The sequence below is a fragment of the Muscardinus avellanarius genome (genome assembly GCF_963383645.1).
Source record: "Muscardinus avellanarius genome assembly, chromosome: 20".
NCBI classification, from domain to species: Eukaryota; Metazoa; Chordata; class Mammalia; order Rodentia; family Gliridae; genus Muscardinus; species Muscardinus avellanarius.
The window spans coordinates 2,219,500-2,233,549 of NC_137806.1; the positions used below are offsets into that span (position 1 = coordinate 2,219,500).

The 14,050-nt window shown below is 39.8% G+C and overlaps 1 protein-coding gene across 1 annotated transcript in view; it reads left to right on the top strand.

Moving 5' to 3' along the window:
- The window catches only part of MALRD1 (MAM and LDL receptor class A domain containing 1), a gene marked incomplete at both ends in the record, with an annotated part of 671,257 nt that overhangs the window by 89,785 nt on the left and 567,422 nt on the right, over positions 1-14,050 (top strand). The window contains 2 exons of the mRNA XM_080717079.1: positions 1,217-1,424; positions 10,209-10,355. Of these exons, the coding sequence (XP_080573205.1) occupies positions 1,217-1,424; positions 10,209-10,355 (355 nt within the window). The remainder of the gene's footprint in view (positions 1-1,216; positions 1,425-10,208; positions 10,356-14,050) is intronic.

A 14,050-nucleotide genomic window follows, 5' to 3' on the forward strand; every position in this document is an offset into this window, starting at 1 on the left:
ATTTTTCTTATTTGACTCAAAGATAAAAAAGAAAAATGTAAAGAAAACGAATTTAGTTATCACAGACTTTGAAGTGCATACACCGTGAAGCTTTTCAATAATGGCAGGCATCTGAGACCTAACTTTAAACTCATCGATTTTTGAAACCCTTGGTTATATTATTTTTTGCCTGATCCCTGGTTGCTATGGAAGTATACGGCTGTCAACTCAATAATTTATATAAATATATGATATTGCTTACGCTGCCCAAGATGGAAAGGAATCAGCCGCTCATCCTAACACCTCGCTGAGACTTACACATCTAGTTCAGTGCTGTTCAGTAGAACCTTCTGCGTTAGTGGAAACTTGCTAGTCTGTGCTGTTCGATGTGGTGCCGCCAGCCAAATGCTTTGACTGAACATTCGATATAGAGCCAATATGACGGAGAAAGTGAGTTTTAATTCATTTAAACTGAAGTAGTTACATGGAGCCAGTGAGTACTAAGCCGAGTAGCAGAAACTTAGTTATTCACTGTGCCGTCATCTATTTGCACTTCTGCACAATTGGTATTTTATCAACCATTTTTCTCACTAAAACCTCAAGGGATACTAATACTTTGCCATTGTCTTGCATTAGACTGGCAATATAAGGTTATTTCATGTGCTAATAAAACTCCAGAAAAGCTAGTAATTTGATAAAAAAAATGAGATTTATTTCCTTTCGTTGGCACTTCTCGTTAGTGAAATTGCTCTTTTCTGCACATTTAATTGCTATTTATATTTGCTCTTTAAAAACTTTTATTCTTATACCGCGTCCCTTTCTATTTCCTGGTATTTTTCTTCATGCCTTCAAATACTAATTTTAGTGGCTAAACATCAGGTGCACCTAGAGCTCTTGTATAAAGTGTCAGTGCTTTTTCCTTCCTTGAAAAAGAAAGAGAGAGCTGCCAAGGCGACGCCCACGTGGCAGGTCTGCGGCCAGGGCTGCGCTGGTTCAGCGGAGCCGCGTTTGGTCTGATCCTGGGCGGTTTCCCAGAGGTCTGAGTGGAGCAAAGCTGCCCTTGGGTCTTGGGAGTGGGGGTCCAGTTTACCAAACAGGGACTTTTGTTTTTACCTGCATTTGATTGCTCCATAAATAAGTGTTTTTCTCAATTGCTATTAATTTCTACTATCCTTTTTCAGTTTTCTTTTGACTTTTAAAAATTATAAGCTCATAATTGACCACTTTTATCCCAAAGATTGTTTTTGAAGGTGCTATTTTGAGCCAGGGAGGTTTTATTGGACTCGATCAGCTATGGGTCTATGCCTGTGGACAGACACCCTCCAGAACGCCTTGCTCTGCACACGAATTCACCTGTGCCAGCGGCCAGTGCATTGCCCGGAAGTTGGTCTGTGACTCTCAGCAGGACTGCTCTGATCAGAGTGATGAAGACCCAGCAACTTGCTGTAAGCCAACTAATCCTTTACTGGTCCACCTTCTCTGTTTCACAACTGTTGAGTTTAAAATAGCCTTTGTTTCTATTTTAAAAACTCAATTTAGGCCAGGTGTGGTGGGGCACGCTGGTAATCCCCATGCCTGGGAGTCTGAGACAGGAGGATTACGCAGGTTCGAAGCCAGCCTCAGCGACTTAGTGAGGCTCTCAGAAACTTAGTGAAACCCTGTTTCCAAATAAAATATAAAATAGAGCTGGGAGTATAGCCTGGAGGCAGAAAAGCCCCTGGGTTCCACCCCCAGTACCACCAAAAAAAAAAAAAAGACAAACTCAATCTACAACTTTAATTTAAAAAGTAAAGTAAGTTTCTGTGGCAGCAGATGAACGTGAGCCAGGTACAGTGGCACAGGCCCGTGATCCCAGTGCTGGGGAGGCTTAGAGGCTTGCACATCAGTTGAGACCAGCCACAACAACTAGTGGAGATCCTATTTCAAAATAAAAAGGGCCGGGCATTGCTTGGAAATAGAGTGCTCCTGAGTTCAGTACTAAACAAGCAAGCACTCCATCATTTAGGGCTGGATATGATGGAGCGTGCCTATTGTCCCAGTACTTGGGAAGCTGAGACAAGAGGATCGCAGGTTTGAGGCTAGCTCGTGGTAATTTAGTCAGACTCTAAAATACAAAATAGCTTGGGGTATAGGTTGGAGAGAAATGTCCCTGGATTCAATCCCCAGTACCAAATAAAACAAAATTAAAAAAAAAAAATGTTCATTCTCACCTGAAAGCCATTAGTACTATTCCTCTGGTGTTGACATTCTGGTGCTTGTTGCTAAGGTTACGGAATCTATTTGTACAACAAATAGTTAAGGTGTGTTTGTGTGTGTGTGTGTGTGTGTGTGTGTGTGCGCGCGCGCACATGTGTGCATGCACGTGCTGACACATGCAACATGCATTTTAGCTAAAGAAAAATGGGTCTGAGAAGGAACCTGCACCTTCCCTTTAGAGGCATGTATTATGCATGGCTCTCCTTTGTTAAATATGTATTTTTCCCCGTCTAAAACTATCTTGGGAACAGAGGAGAGAGAGTTCAGAGGAGAATTTGCCTCCAGGACTGTAGCGAGCAGTTCAGTCCCCACTGGTAGCCACGATAGAGAAAAGAGCGGAGCGCCTTCCTTTCTGGTCTTGCAGGAAGCATCTTGGCCAGGAAGGATGGCTGCGGTCCATTGCTATTCAAACCTAGCCATAGTTCAAAGAGAATGAAATTCAATTTACAGCCCAGATGAGGATTTCATAAGAGGTAACTTAGCAACTCGGAATCTTGTGTCTTTTTAGCAACCATGAATTCCAACTAAATGAATCTATTTTCTGTATCACAAATGAAGGGTTTTTTAAAAACATTAAAATTTTGACATTTATTTTGCTAAAGTGTTTTATTTCAGGGCGTTTTTTTTTTTTTTGAGCAGGGAGAAAAATATTGCAGTAAGATAATGTCACATTTTATAATGAAAAGATCTTTGTACAGGCTTGTTTCTTCTGATGGGCAAGGGAGGATTTTATTAAGAGCAGTTGGAAGGGGCACTGGGAGGAGACAATGAAAATGGGAGAAATGCCAGCTGGCCTTATGGGAAACTGCAACTTCAGTGATTTCTCAAAGGCCTCGCTTTAAGCCAAATAAGCCAACTGACCAGTGCGATCTCAATGAAGACTTTAGGTAGATTTCCTCTTCACTCAACAAGAATAAAGTGAGGAAAATTTATTCTCGCTAATGCATGATAGATTTGCTTTCTACGCTTTACTTAAGATGTTTTTAAACAGATCATTTGGTTCATTTCTGTTAGGGAAATCCATCTCTCTGACAGCTTCTTGATTTCAGTAACTGAAAGTATATATATAGTTCTTTTCAATTATACATTGAAAGATTAGCTTCTTTCTCCCATTTTCACCTATAGTGAATGGTTTGTCTGTCCTTCCTTCCTTCCTTCCTTCCTTCCTTCCTTCCTTCCTTCCTTCCTTTTTTCTTTTCTTCCTTTTTTGCAGTACTAGAGATGGAATCCAGGGGCATTCTACCTCTGAGCTACATCACCAACCCTATTTTATTTTTTATTTGAAAACAAGGTCTGAGTGACTGAGAGCCTCACTAAGTTGCTGACGCTGTCCTCGAACCTATGATTCTCCTGTCTCAGTCTCCCAGGTCCTGGGATACAGGTATGTGTACCATGCCTGGCTCTTGTAAGACGTTTCTTAATCTACTCCTACCTAGAATATTAGCTGATATTTTAGCACTTGATTTTGGATGTGTTTTCCCATTTCGAGTATTTCTGCTAGAGTGGCTCTCAATACTCTTCTGCTACTCCCTTTGGGCGGATGCAGGGTGAGAAAGCAGTGCTTATCAACAAATAGTGTCTCTTGCTAGTCTTTTGACTCTTCCAAATAACGTAACCTCACTGGCCAGTGAAAACTTATGTTTGTTTGGTTGAGAGCAATTTAATATGGGGCATAGAACATAAAAAGATATTCCCATTACACATTGACTATGTGTGTATCTATACATATAGATGTATATATGAGTGCATATATTTGTATTCATATATCTTATGCCTAAATGAAAATTTATGTAAATATTTGTGCAGTTACTTTAGTTGTGGGGAAATTATATGGAATTTAATTATTAAATTGGCATAAATTTATACTACTTTCTGTACTAAAGTATTTATCACATTGTTCATATAATATATGCATATATATACATGCATATAACATTTTTTATAAGTCTTTTCTTTAAATTTAAAAATACTTTGGCTGGGCATAGTGGCACACACTTATAATTCCAGTGCTTATAATACTGAGGCTGCTCTTAAACCTTGGGAGTAGCCCAGGGTTAAGATCAGCCCCAGCAATTTACTGAGATTCTCAGCAATGTAACAAGATCCTACCTATTTCAAAATAAAAAGTGCTGAGAGTGTAGCTCTGAGCCGTTCCTCTGGGTTTAATCCCTAATACCCCCCCCCCAATTTTTGAATCACTTTAGGTACATTTAGAAATGTATGCTTTGCAAATTTAAATTTGTAATAAAAAGTTAAAAAAGATTCCCAAGTTCATTAAGCAGAAGCAAAATGGCATTATTTCTTCTTTTCACCCTATTTTTCAATGGATCCATAGGACGGTATAAGTCCTCCCTCCAGGAACACTGACACTGTGCTGGAGACTGAGTTCACATGCACTTGGGGAGGTTGTCGGTCCTCTCCAGCCAGTGCGCGTTAACCAGAGGCCCACTCACTGCGGTGTTCTCCAGTACTGAGTTGCCCTTACTTTTCAATACTATCTTAGTAAATGTCCATGAGCCTCTAGCCCAGTGGCTCTTCAAGAACAGGCAAGCGTGGCATGGTAGTGGCTGTCATGTCCTCCCGGGGGCCAGCAGCAGCATCCCCTGGCCACCAGGTCCTACCAGCCCCGCAGAGTGAAGGATTGTGTCGGAACAAACCCTGGTGACTATGCTGCGTGTCAAGCCTGGAAAACCACCGTGCTGAAGATGGGCTTTGAAAATGAAGAGAGCGAGGGAAGGGACAGATGGCATAAAAAGACGTTGACGGGACAGCTAGAGGCAAACCACCATCTCGAAGCAGAACTCCCATTTCTCCACCAGTCCCTGGAGCCACTGCACTACCAGACAAAGGATTTTTAACACTCATGCCCACGATTCTGTTATAAAATAGGGATGATAAAAAGTCACATATATCTGCAGTTCCATGTTAACTACAACAGTAATCAAGCTAGAAGGATGGACAAATTGGTGTGGAAATCAAACAACTTCAGGAGTTCTGTAAGAAAAAGCTTTTAAGGAAATGCACTGTAGGCCTTTCAGATAATTTAAATGCTCCTGGGAATCACAAATCTCCAAAAACATTTATACCATTTATACCATTACAACACACAATGGCTAAATTATGGAACCAACATAGATGTATAGATTATGAAATTATGGTATATATATATATATATATACATACAGTGAACTTCTATTCAATCATAAGCACAAAATTATGTTATTTGCAGGGAAATGAATATAACTGGAGAATATTATCCTAAGTGAGATCAGCAAGTCACAAAAAGTGAAGGGTTAGATGTTTTTTTCCTCATATGTGAAAGTTAGGGAGAAATTGGAAGCTAAGAAGGCAGCGTTCTGGAGGCTGGTTTGCAGATAGCCTTGTCTATGTAGGGAGGCCCTTTCCAGCTCACTGAGACTTTGTTTCAAAAGTAAAAAGACCAAACAATAGGCCTGGGGATTTAGCTCAGAGACACAATACCCCTGAGTTCGATCCCCAGTACCACAAAACAAAAACAAAAACAAAAACGGGACTCCAGATCTGCAGATAAAGGAAGAGAAACCCAGTGGACTAAGGAGAGTTTTGGGGAGGAGATAAGGTGGGGGAGAGACTCCATAAAGGCAAGCACTTCACTTGAAGCTCTGCGCACATAAAAGGGTCAGTGCCACTATCAGTGATTCATAAGAAAGGGGAGCGATGGGGCCGCCCTGGGGAAGCCGAGTGCTGTGTGCGTGTCCCGCTCACTCCGAACTTCATTATGATGTGTGATTGCAATGCACCAATAACAATATTTTTAAAAGGAATTTGGCATAATAATCAACAGAGGAGGAGTAACCAAGGACCCCCACGCAACACGTTTAATTTTTACTACCAGACCATCTCTAGATGTTTTTCACATTTAGAAAAAATGCTGGGTAATGGTAACAATGATCCTTGTGAGTTTTTATTAAATACTAACAATATATAATGCAATCTTATTAAAATCTTATGAATACCCACTAAATGAGATGTTCCCCATTCGCTTTCCACACATAGCTTTTTTTTCCCCCTGTAGACAACTGGACTGGAGAATTCATAAATGTTTTAATTTTTATGATCCCAAATTTTTATTAGCTGCTGCAATTAAATTTTTTTCATGTGCCCATACGCCACCGTGGTTAAATATGTAAGACGGAGCTTTGTCATCATTTGAAACCACTGCTGTCATTGCTGAACTCTGAGAAATTTTCTTGAAGTTGTGAACAACATCATATCTCATATTCTGTTTAGAGATAATATAGTCTATAATGATAGAAAGTTTAAAAAACAATCAGAATACATACTTATAGTGATTGCTGTTTATAACAGATGATTTTAGAAATACATAACATTTATCGTATTAAGTATGCTGAGGTGTTAAAGACTTATGCATATGCATTAGATCCCCTCCCAGCTTTTTTCAAATGTATTTGACTTCATCTTAAACTTTTTGAATTGTGTGTGGGAAATATTCTTTTACTTATTTATTTATTTTTGTGGAACTGGGGATTGAGCCCAAGGAGCATTCTTCTCCGACCTGCACTCCCAGCCTTATTTTATTTTTATTTTGAAATAGTGTCTCACTAAGTTGCGGAGGGCCTCATTAAGTTGTTGAGGCTGTCCTTGAACCTGTGATCCTCCTGTCTCACCCTCCCAAGTACTGGGATTACAAGTGTGCCCCACTACAGCTGGCTGGGGAAAATATTATTAAAAGAAGGAGTTACTCTTAGGAGACTGGTTTTTTACTTATATTTTAGAATGTGGTTAAGTTCTAGAAGTTATCTAAAATTATTTTTTAAAATACTCTTTTAAGTGAACTGGAACAAATATCATTGGTGAAAACTAGCTGAGCAGTTCATGGAGATATTTACAGGGGTGATGTTTTATATTGCTTTCCCAAATCTTTATGGTGATGGGGTTTGAAGGCTAACTTCTTCTTCCAAAGGTCGTCACACGTGTACCATTCAGCAGAAAGCGTGATTGACATTTTAACTGAAAACACATCTCAATAATAAAAGAAAAGGTTGAACTTTCCCATCAAAGCCAAATTTCAGCATTTATGCAACGTGAAATCTCTTTTGTCTTGAAAACTTCTTTGCATCTTTGCAGCTGAGTGGCTGGGCTCAGGTGTGACGAGCGTGTCTAGGGGCTGGGCACGTGTTTCTGTTTCCACACTCATTGGTCCTGTTGCCTTTATTTATTTATTTGTTTGTCTGTTGTGCTGGAGATTGAACCCAGGGGCATTATACCTCCAAACCACACCCCCGGCCCTATTTTATTTTTTATTTTGAAACAAGGTCTCTCATTAACTTGTAGAAAGCCTTGCTAAATTGCTGAGGCTGTCCCTCACAGAGGAACAAGGAACTAGACAAGAAAATTCTTCGTGCCCAAGGAGACAGTCACTGCTCTTTGATAGGTCTTATGGGCACAACTCTCTTGGTGGTGGTGGTCGTGGTACTAGAGATTGAACCCAGGGGGGTTCTACTGCCAAGATACACCCCTCGCCGTATTTTATTTATTTTGAAACAGGGTCTTGCTAAGTTCTTGAGGCTGGATCCTCCTTTATCAGCATCTCCAGTACTGAGATTATAGGATTATCCCACTTTATAGGTACTTATGACTGGGTCTAAAAACAGAACAGACCTGGTTTGGAGGTGTAACTTTTTATCGTATCCTATGAACTCTATAGCTCGAGTCATGAAAAGAAAAACATGTCCAGGAGCAGTAGATTCCCAGTTAAGTAGATGTGAACTGAACACCGTCATGCTGGTGTGCCTTCTGATAACGTGCGACACTCTTTTATAATAGTACCATACTGTAGTCAATTTAATTGTTTTTATTTTGTGAGAAATCCATTTAAAGGAAAAATACTCTTTGCTTATAAAGAAAAATAATCTTTGGCTGTATATTCATTCTTTGACTGTCCAAACGAGCAAGGTTTGGAGGTCTAAAAATTTCATTTACATGTAGAAAGAATTTAAGGGGTGTTATCTTTTGCATACTGCACTTTGGTTTTTGAGAACTGATATGTTAGTGATGAAACCGGGTAATCCTGTTGACAGGAATTTGAAGATCCTCTGATTATTAAGAGGTGATGAGGTTATTCAATATCCCAGCTAAGTTGTGCTCACAGGATTGAAAATTAAAAATAATGAAAGTAAGCACATAGAATCGGAGTCTTTAAAAAACAATAATAGCTATTATTATTATTATTATTAGTAGTAGTAGTAGTAGTAGTAGTAGTACTGGGAATTGAATATAGGAATATAGGGGCATTCTACCTCTAATCTATACCCCCAGCCATTTTTATTTTTAATTTTGAAACAGGGTTTTGCTAATTTGCTGAGGCTGGCCTTGAACCTGCAATACTCCCATTTCAAACTCCCAAATGTTGGGACTACAAATGTGTGCCACCACCCTTGGCTGAGTCTTTTAAGTTACGAGTTAGATCTCCTGCTGTCAGGAAGCTTCATAGTATCACAATTGGTGTTAGAGAATACTAGGTTCAAGGCATTTTTCATTTACTTAAAACAAACCACAGGCAAGTTGCTTATCAATTAGAGTTTCATTTTTCTCTTTCGGAAATAATTTTATTTTCCATACAAGGTACTTGGGAGAACTAAGGTTAGTATATATAAAATTCCTGGGACATAACTGGAACTCTGTGGTAAATCAGAGATAAGCCATTTGGTCATTATGGTCTTGGGGAGCTCGTCAGAACTTTGTTGTTTTTGGAAAATAATTATGCTATTTGTCCTCCCTTCCTCACTATAACAAAAATGTCTCTGAATAAAGAGAAATGTTTGAGCCAGATATGGTGGCACATTCCTGTAGCCCAGGTACTTGGGGAGGCTGAGACTGGACAATCACAGGTTCAGGACCAGCCTCAGCTCAGCAACTTGGCAAGATTCTCACCAACCTAGTGAGCCTCTGTTTCAAAACAGAGCAAAAGAAACACATAACAATAAATAAATATGAATGATAAAAATAAATAACTAAAAAGAGCTGGGTGTGTAGCTCAGAGGTAGAACGGACCTGGGTTCAATCACCAGTATCACACACACTGTAAACAGCAACAACGAGAGAGAGAGAGAGAGAGAGAGAGAGAGAGAGAGAGAGAGAGAGAGAGAGAGAGAGATGGAGAGAGAGATGTTTGGAAATAGGTTTTTAAGGTAACAGTGTATTTCCCAACTCATATCTACAACAGGCTGCTATTAAGTTCCTTACTTTAGAAAAAGGAAATCTAAACAATCGCAGCTCATTTCTCAAAAGCGCAAATAGATTTGCTAGAATTTCTAGTTTACTGCCCACTCCTCTCAAACCTGCTGTCTTCCTCTCTAATTTGGAGTCAAAGCTGGAAGGATGTCCATGACGTTAACCCCAAACCTTGACTTTATTCCTAGAACTAGTTCTTTCTTAATAAATATAGTAATTTTAGTATTTGACAACTTCTTAGTTCTGTATTAAGAAAGGTGAAGTTCAGAATATCTAATTTACCTGCAATTCCAAAATGGCCAGGCATTTAATTTTGGGGGAAAAAGTGTTAGAATGAAATATGAAATGAATACTGAGACACTGACCTCAAGTTCTTCATGCTTTGGGGATTAATTCCCCTTTTCAAATGGATTTTTTAAAAAACTACCATCTTAGCCAGTTCATATTTGGCAGGAAAATGAGTAATTCTACGCAATCCCTGTATTTCACCTGACATGAAAACACAATTGAGGTGGCCAGTTAGGATGGAGTGTGCCGGGCCTGTGCATAGAGGCAAGAGGAGGAGCCGTTCCTTACACAAAGCCTGCAAAAACTGAGGGGGATGAGGGAAGAGCTGTTCCCATTACCAGCAGCCCTCACTCCCCACAGCGTGGGCCTGCTGCCCGCCTGCGTTTCCTGGCTGGGGTGTGCTCAGTGCCTGATCTGACTCCATGTCCCCTCCCGTTTTCTGCCTCTAACAGCAAATCATCTCACCTGTGACTTCGAGGCTGGTTTCTGCGGCTGGGAGCCATTTCTCAGCGAAGATTCCCACTGGGAAGTGGTGCGAGGGCTGAGCAGCGCAGAGCGCCATTTCCCCAGCGCTGGCGACACAATAAACACAAATCCTGGTAGGATATTTGCCTCCATAAAAAAAAGTAATACTACTAATTTTCTTTCTTTCATGTTGCAGAAGATGACACTGTATTTTCATTTCTATCTCTAGGACATATAAAGGGAATTCTGGTTCTCTTCTCTTAAATTCTCCTGCCCCATTTAATAATTAGTATATTAATGAGTCTCCAGAAAGAACCATTACTTTAGAAATTGGCATTTTTGGTGTTGCATTTTTTTAAAAAAGGTAGGATTGAAGGCTTAAAGAGGAAATAAGTTTGCTGACAATTCTCTCTAGGTGTCAGGAATCGTGAGCAGTATATTAGCCTTTTGTTGTTGAGCAATCCAGTGTTTGCAAAACAGAAAAATAAGATAGTCTAATTTTTTGGGGAACAGAGAGCAATGATCTAGCACTATCTATAAAATGAATCTGCAATTTAATCACACTTTAAGCTTATTTATAACAATCACACTTCTCTCTCTATATATATATATATAAACATTTTTTACCTTTGCACTTACAGTGGAGGAGCCACAACTACATATGTGAAACTGGTTTGTGCAACTTCCAGAAAAACGGAAAAGCTTTCTTTCCTTCCATCTCCTGTTCACATCTGAATGAGATTAGATATTTTCCATCATAGCCTTTAGTGCCTATGAACTTCATAACCACACAGCTGGGCCACATTTCGTTTTTTAAGCTCATTGAACATTTTCTCATTTGTTTCTTTTTTAAGATTTCCACAGAAATACATTAAAGTAAATGTCGGCCATATTTTTCATTAAATAAAAAATTGCATTTTGGGGTTGGAAATTGGGATTGGCGGATCATCCGGTGGGGATGGGAAGGAGACTTTGGCGGTGCATCTGTTGGCTGAACCCAACCACAAACCCAACTCATGTTTAACAGTAAAGAGGTTAATTTTTGTTTATGTGCCAAATAAAATATTTTATCTTTAAGATTTAAGACTTTTGGCCAGAGTAGTTCGAATTACTTTTTTTAAAATGGAGATTGAATCCAGGGGCATTTTGCCTTTAAGCTACACCCCAAAGCCATTTGATTTTATTATTTTTTTTAAATTTTGAAACAGGGTCTACGAGGTTGCTGAGCCTGGCCTCAAACCTGTGATCCTCCTGTCTCAAACTCCCAAGTACCGGTATTATAAGTGTGTACCACCATACCCAACTGAGCGGCTCAAGTTGAAAGTTTAAAATAGAAAAGAGAGTATTAGTCGTTGGAACTGTATGTTACTAGTATATTTTCTCTAAGCTCATGTGATATTTTTCTTCTTCTTTTTCTTTGTTCAACCTTATTACTGAGTCCACAGCCCAGACTGGACACGGGTTTATGGACTAGAAGCCCTGCCCCCTGTTATCTGACTTGGTAGCTGAGGCAGATGAACAAGGACTGGCAGTAGGATTGGATGATTTCTTTCTAGAGCATGGGAGTGACTCAAAGAGCTCTGAGATGCCTTTCTGAAGAAGATGAGTCCTGTTCTGAAAACTGAAGGGAAACGAAAAACAGCCAGGGAGAGAGAAGGAAGGCATGAGGGGGAGATGGCAGAATCAAGGTGGGATGGCAGGGACCATGGCCTAATTAGAGGAGACAGTCTGACAGTCGACAAGAGGGGCGTAGGGAGTTGTGGTTGAGAGAGGCGATTGGCGGGATATGGAGGACGGAAAAGATGAAACCGCAGAGTGCCTGGGAACGTGACATGTGCCTTCAGTGTGACAGGGACCTAATTAGTCAGATTAAAGCCCGCGGGAGATCACATTTGTTCCAGAAAGCTATTCTGGCTGAGAAGAGGGGAAAGGAGAGGGTGACGAACTGGACAGGAAAGACACGGAGGTGCTGCAGCAGTGCCAGTGAGGTAGGAAGGCCCCAGCTCAGACAGCGATTCCCAAAGGGAGGCGGCCCACCCTCATCGCACCCTGGAGGGCTCATGGGAACTCCCCAGGACAGGCAAGGAGAGCGCCGCTGCCCTGGGAGAAGCCACCGTGCTGATGTTGTGGAGGGTGACTCTGTTTTGTCCCGAGGAAGTAGGGGAAATCGAAAGTACATATATGTAGAATTTCTTCTTTTGTGAAGTATCTGTTTAGTTCAGTTGCTCATTTCTTGATCGGGATGTTATTTTTTTCCTTTTTAGCATTGAGAAGTAGATATAATTCCATTATGGCGGACAATAAATAACAAGGCATTATTAATTTTGATGTGTATTCCTGTAATTTCTAAGCCTTCTGGGTTTAAGGGTTAACACATTATTAGAATGGAAATAAGATCTCTAGATCTTATCCTGAAGTACATGCCCTACCAGAAAATAATTTCGTGCAGGAATCCTGATTTATATACAGGTGTGCACATACATGCACAACACATGCAGATATATACATACATATATATACATATATATATATATTATTGTCTTCTATAAGATTAATTTATCATAAACATGAAGGTAGTTTTTTAGTGTTAAGTTTTTAAAAATTCTTTGTATATTCTAGATATTAGTCCTCTATTAGAGGAGTAGCTGGCAAATATCTCCTTCTGTAGGCTCTCTTTTTAGAGTCTTGATGGCTCTAAATTTTTAATTTAGTGTCATCCCATTGCTTAATTCTAGTTATAGTTTCCTGAGCTTTGGGGTCTTGAGGAGTTTTCTCCCAGTGTCTATGCGTTGGATATTAGACTTACGCGCCCCCTGTAGTAACTGGAAAGTTTCTGGTTTTCGATCCATCTTGAGTTATCTCTTGTGCAGGGTAAGAGGTTGGGGTTTAATTCCATTTTTATACATATTGTTATGAGGATTAAATAAAATTATATTTGCTAGAGTTTTCATATAGTAGGAGCTCAATAAACATGAATAGATATCTATTGTCTGTTCAGAAATACCACCAAGTCTGACAAATAATTTATAATTTACCTTGAGACTCTTGCAAACTTATAATTATTAGTTATGACTAAATGCTAATGAGGACATATATTAATTATTAGAAAGTCTAGTATCCTTTCTTTACAATACAAGTAATGTTGAAAATAATGATAGGATTGTTAAAACGGGGAAGAAAGTAAGAGGGACAAATTTCAATTTTCTCATTTTGGAGAGAGTCCATTTGAGCTATGTGTGGGGGCACATGTCTGTGATCCCACTACTCGGTTGGCTGAGAAAGGAAGATTCCATGTTTGAGGTCAGGCAGAACAATTTCACAAGGCACTTAGCAAACTAACAAGACCCTGCTTCAAAATTAAAAAAATAAAATAGGGCTGGGAGTATAACTCAGAGGTCGAATGGTTCCTGGGTCTCGGCCCCAGCACCACACACACACACACACACACACACACACACACACATACACACACATACACAAATATACACACATACACACACAAATACACACACATATACACACACATACACACACGCCTATTCAAAAAAAGTACCTCAGTAGATAAGTAAGAATCATGGACTACTCAGCATCTCTTTACCAATTAAGATAAACAGTGGTGGTTTTAAGTCACAGATGAGAAGGAGAGCAAACCCGGACAAGAAAGGAAGGAGTAAAATGGAAATTCCTGAGATCATGCAGAGAGGCTGAGAGTTGCCATATCTAAGGCCACAGAGCAGAGATCTAGTCCACGTCTTTGTGCTCAGAGCTTCACATTGTGTATGTGTGCATGCGTGTGTGTGTTTGTGAGAGAGACCATTCTACTTCTGAG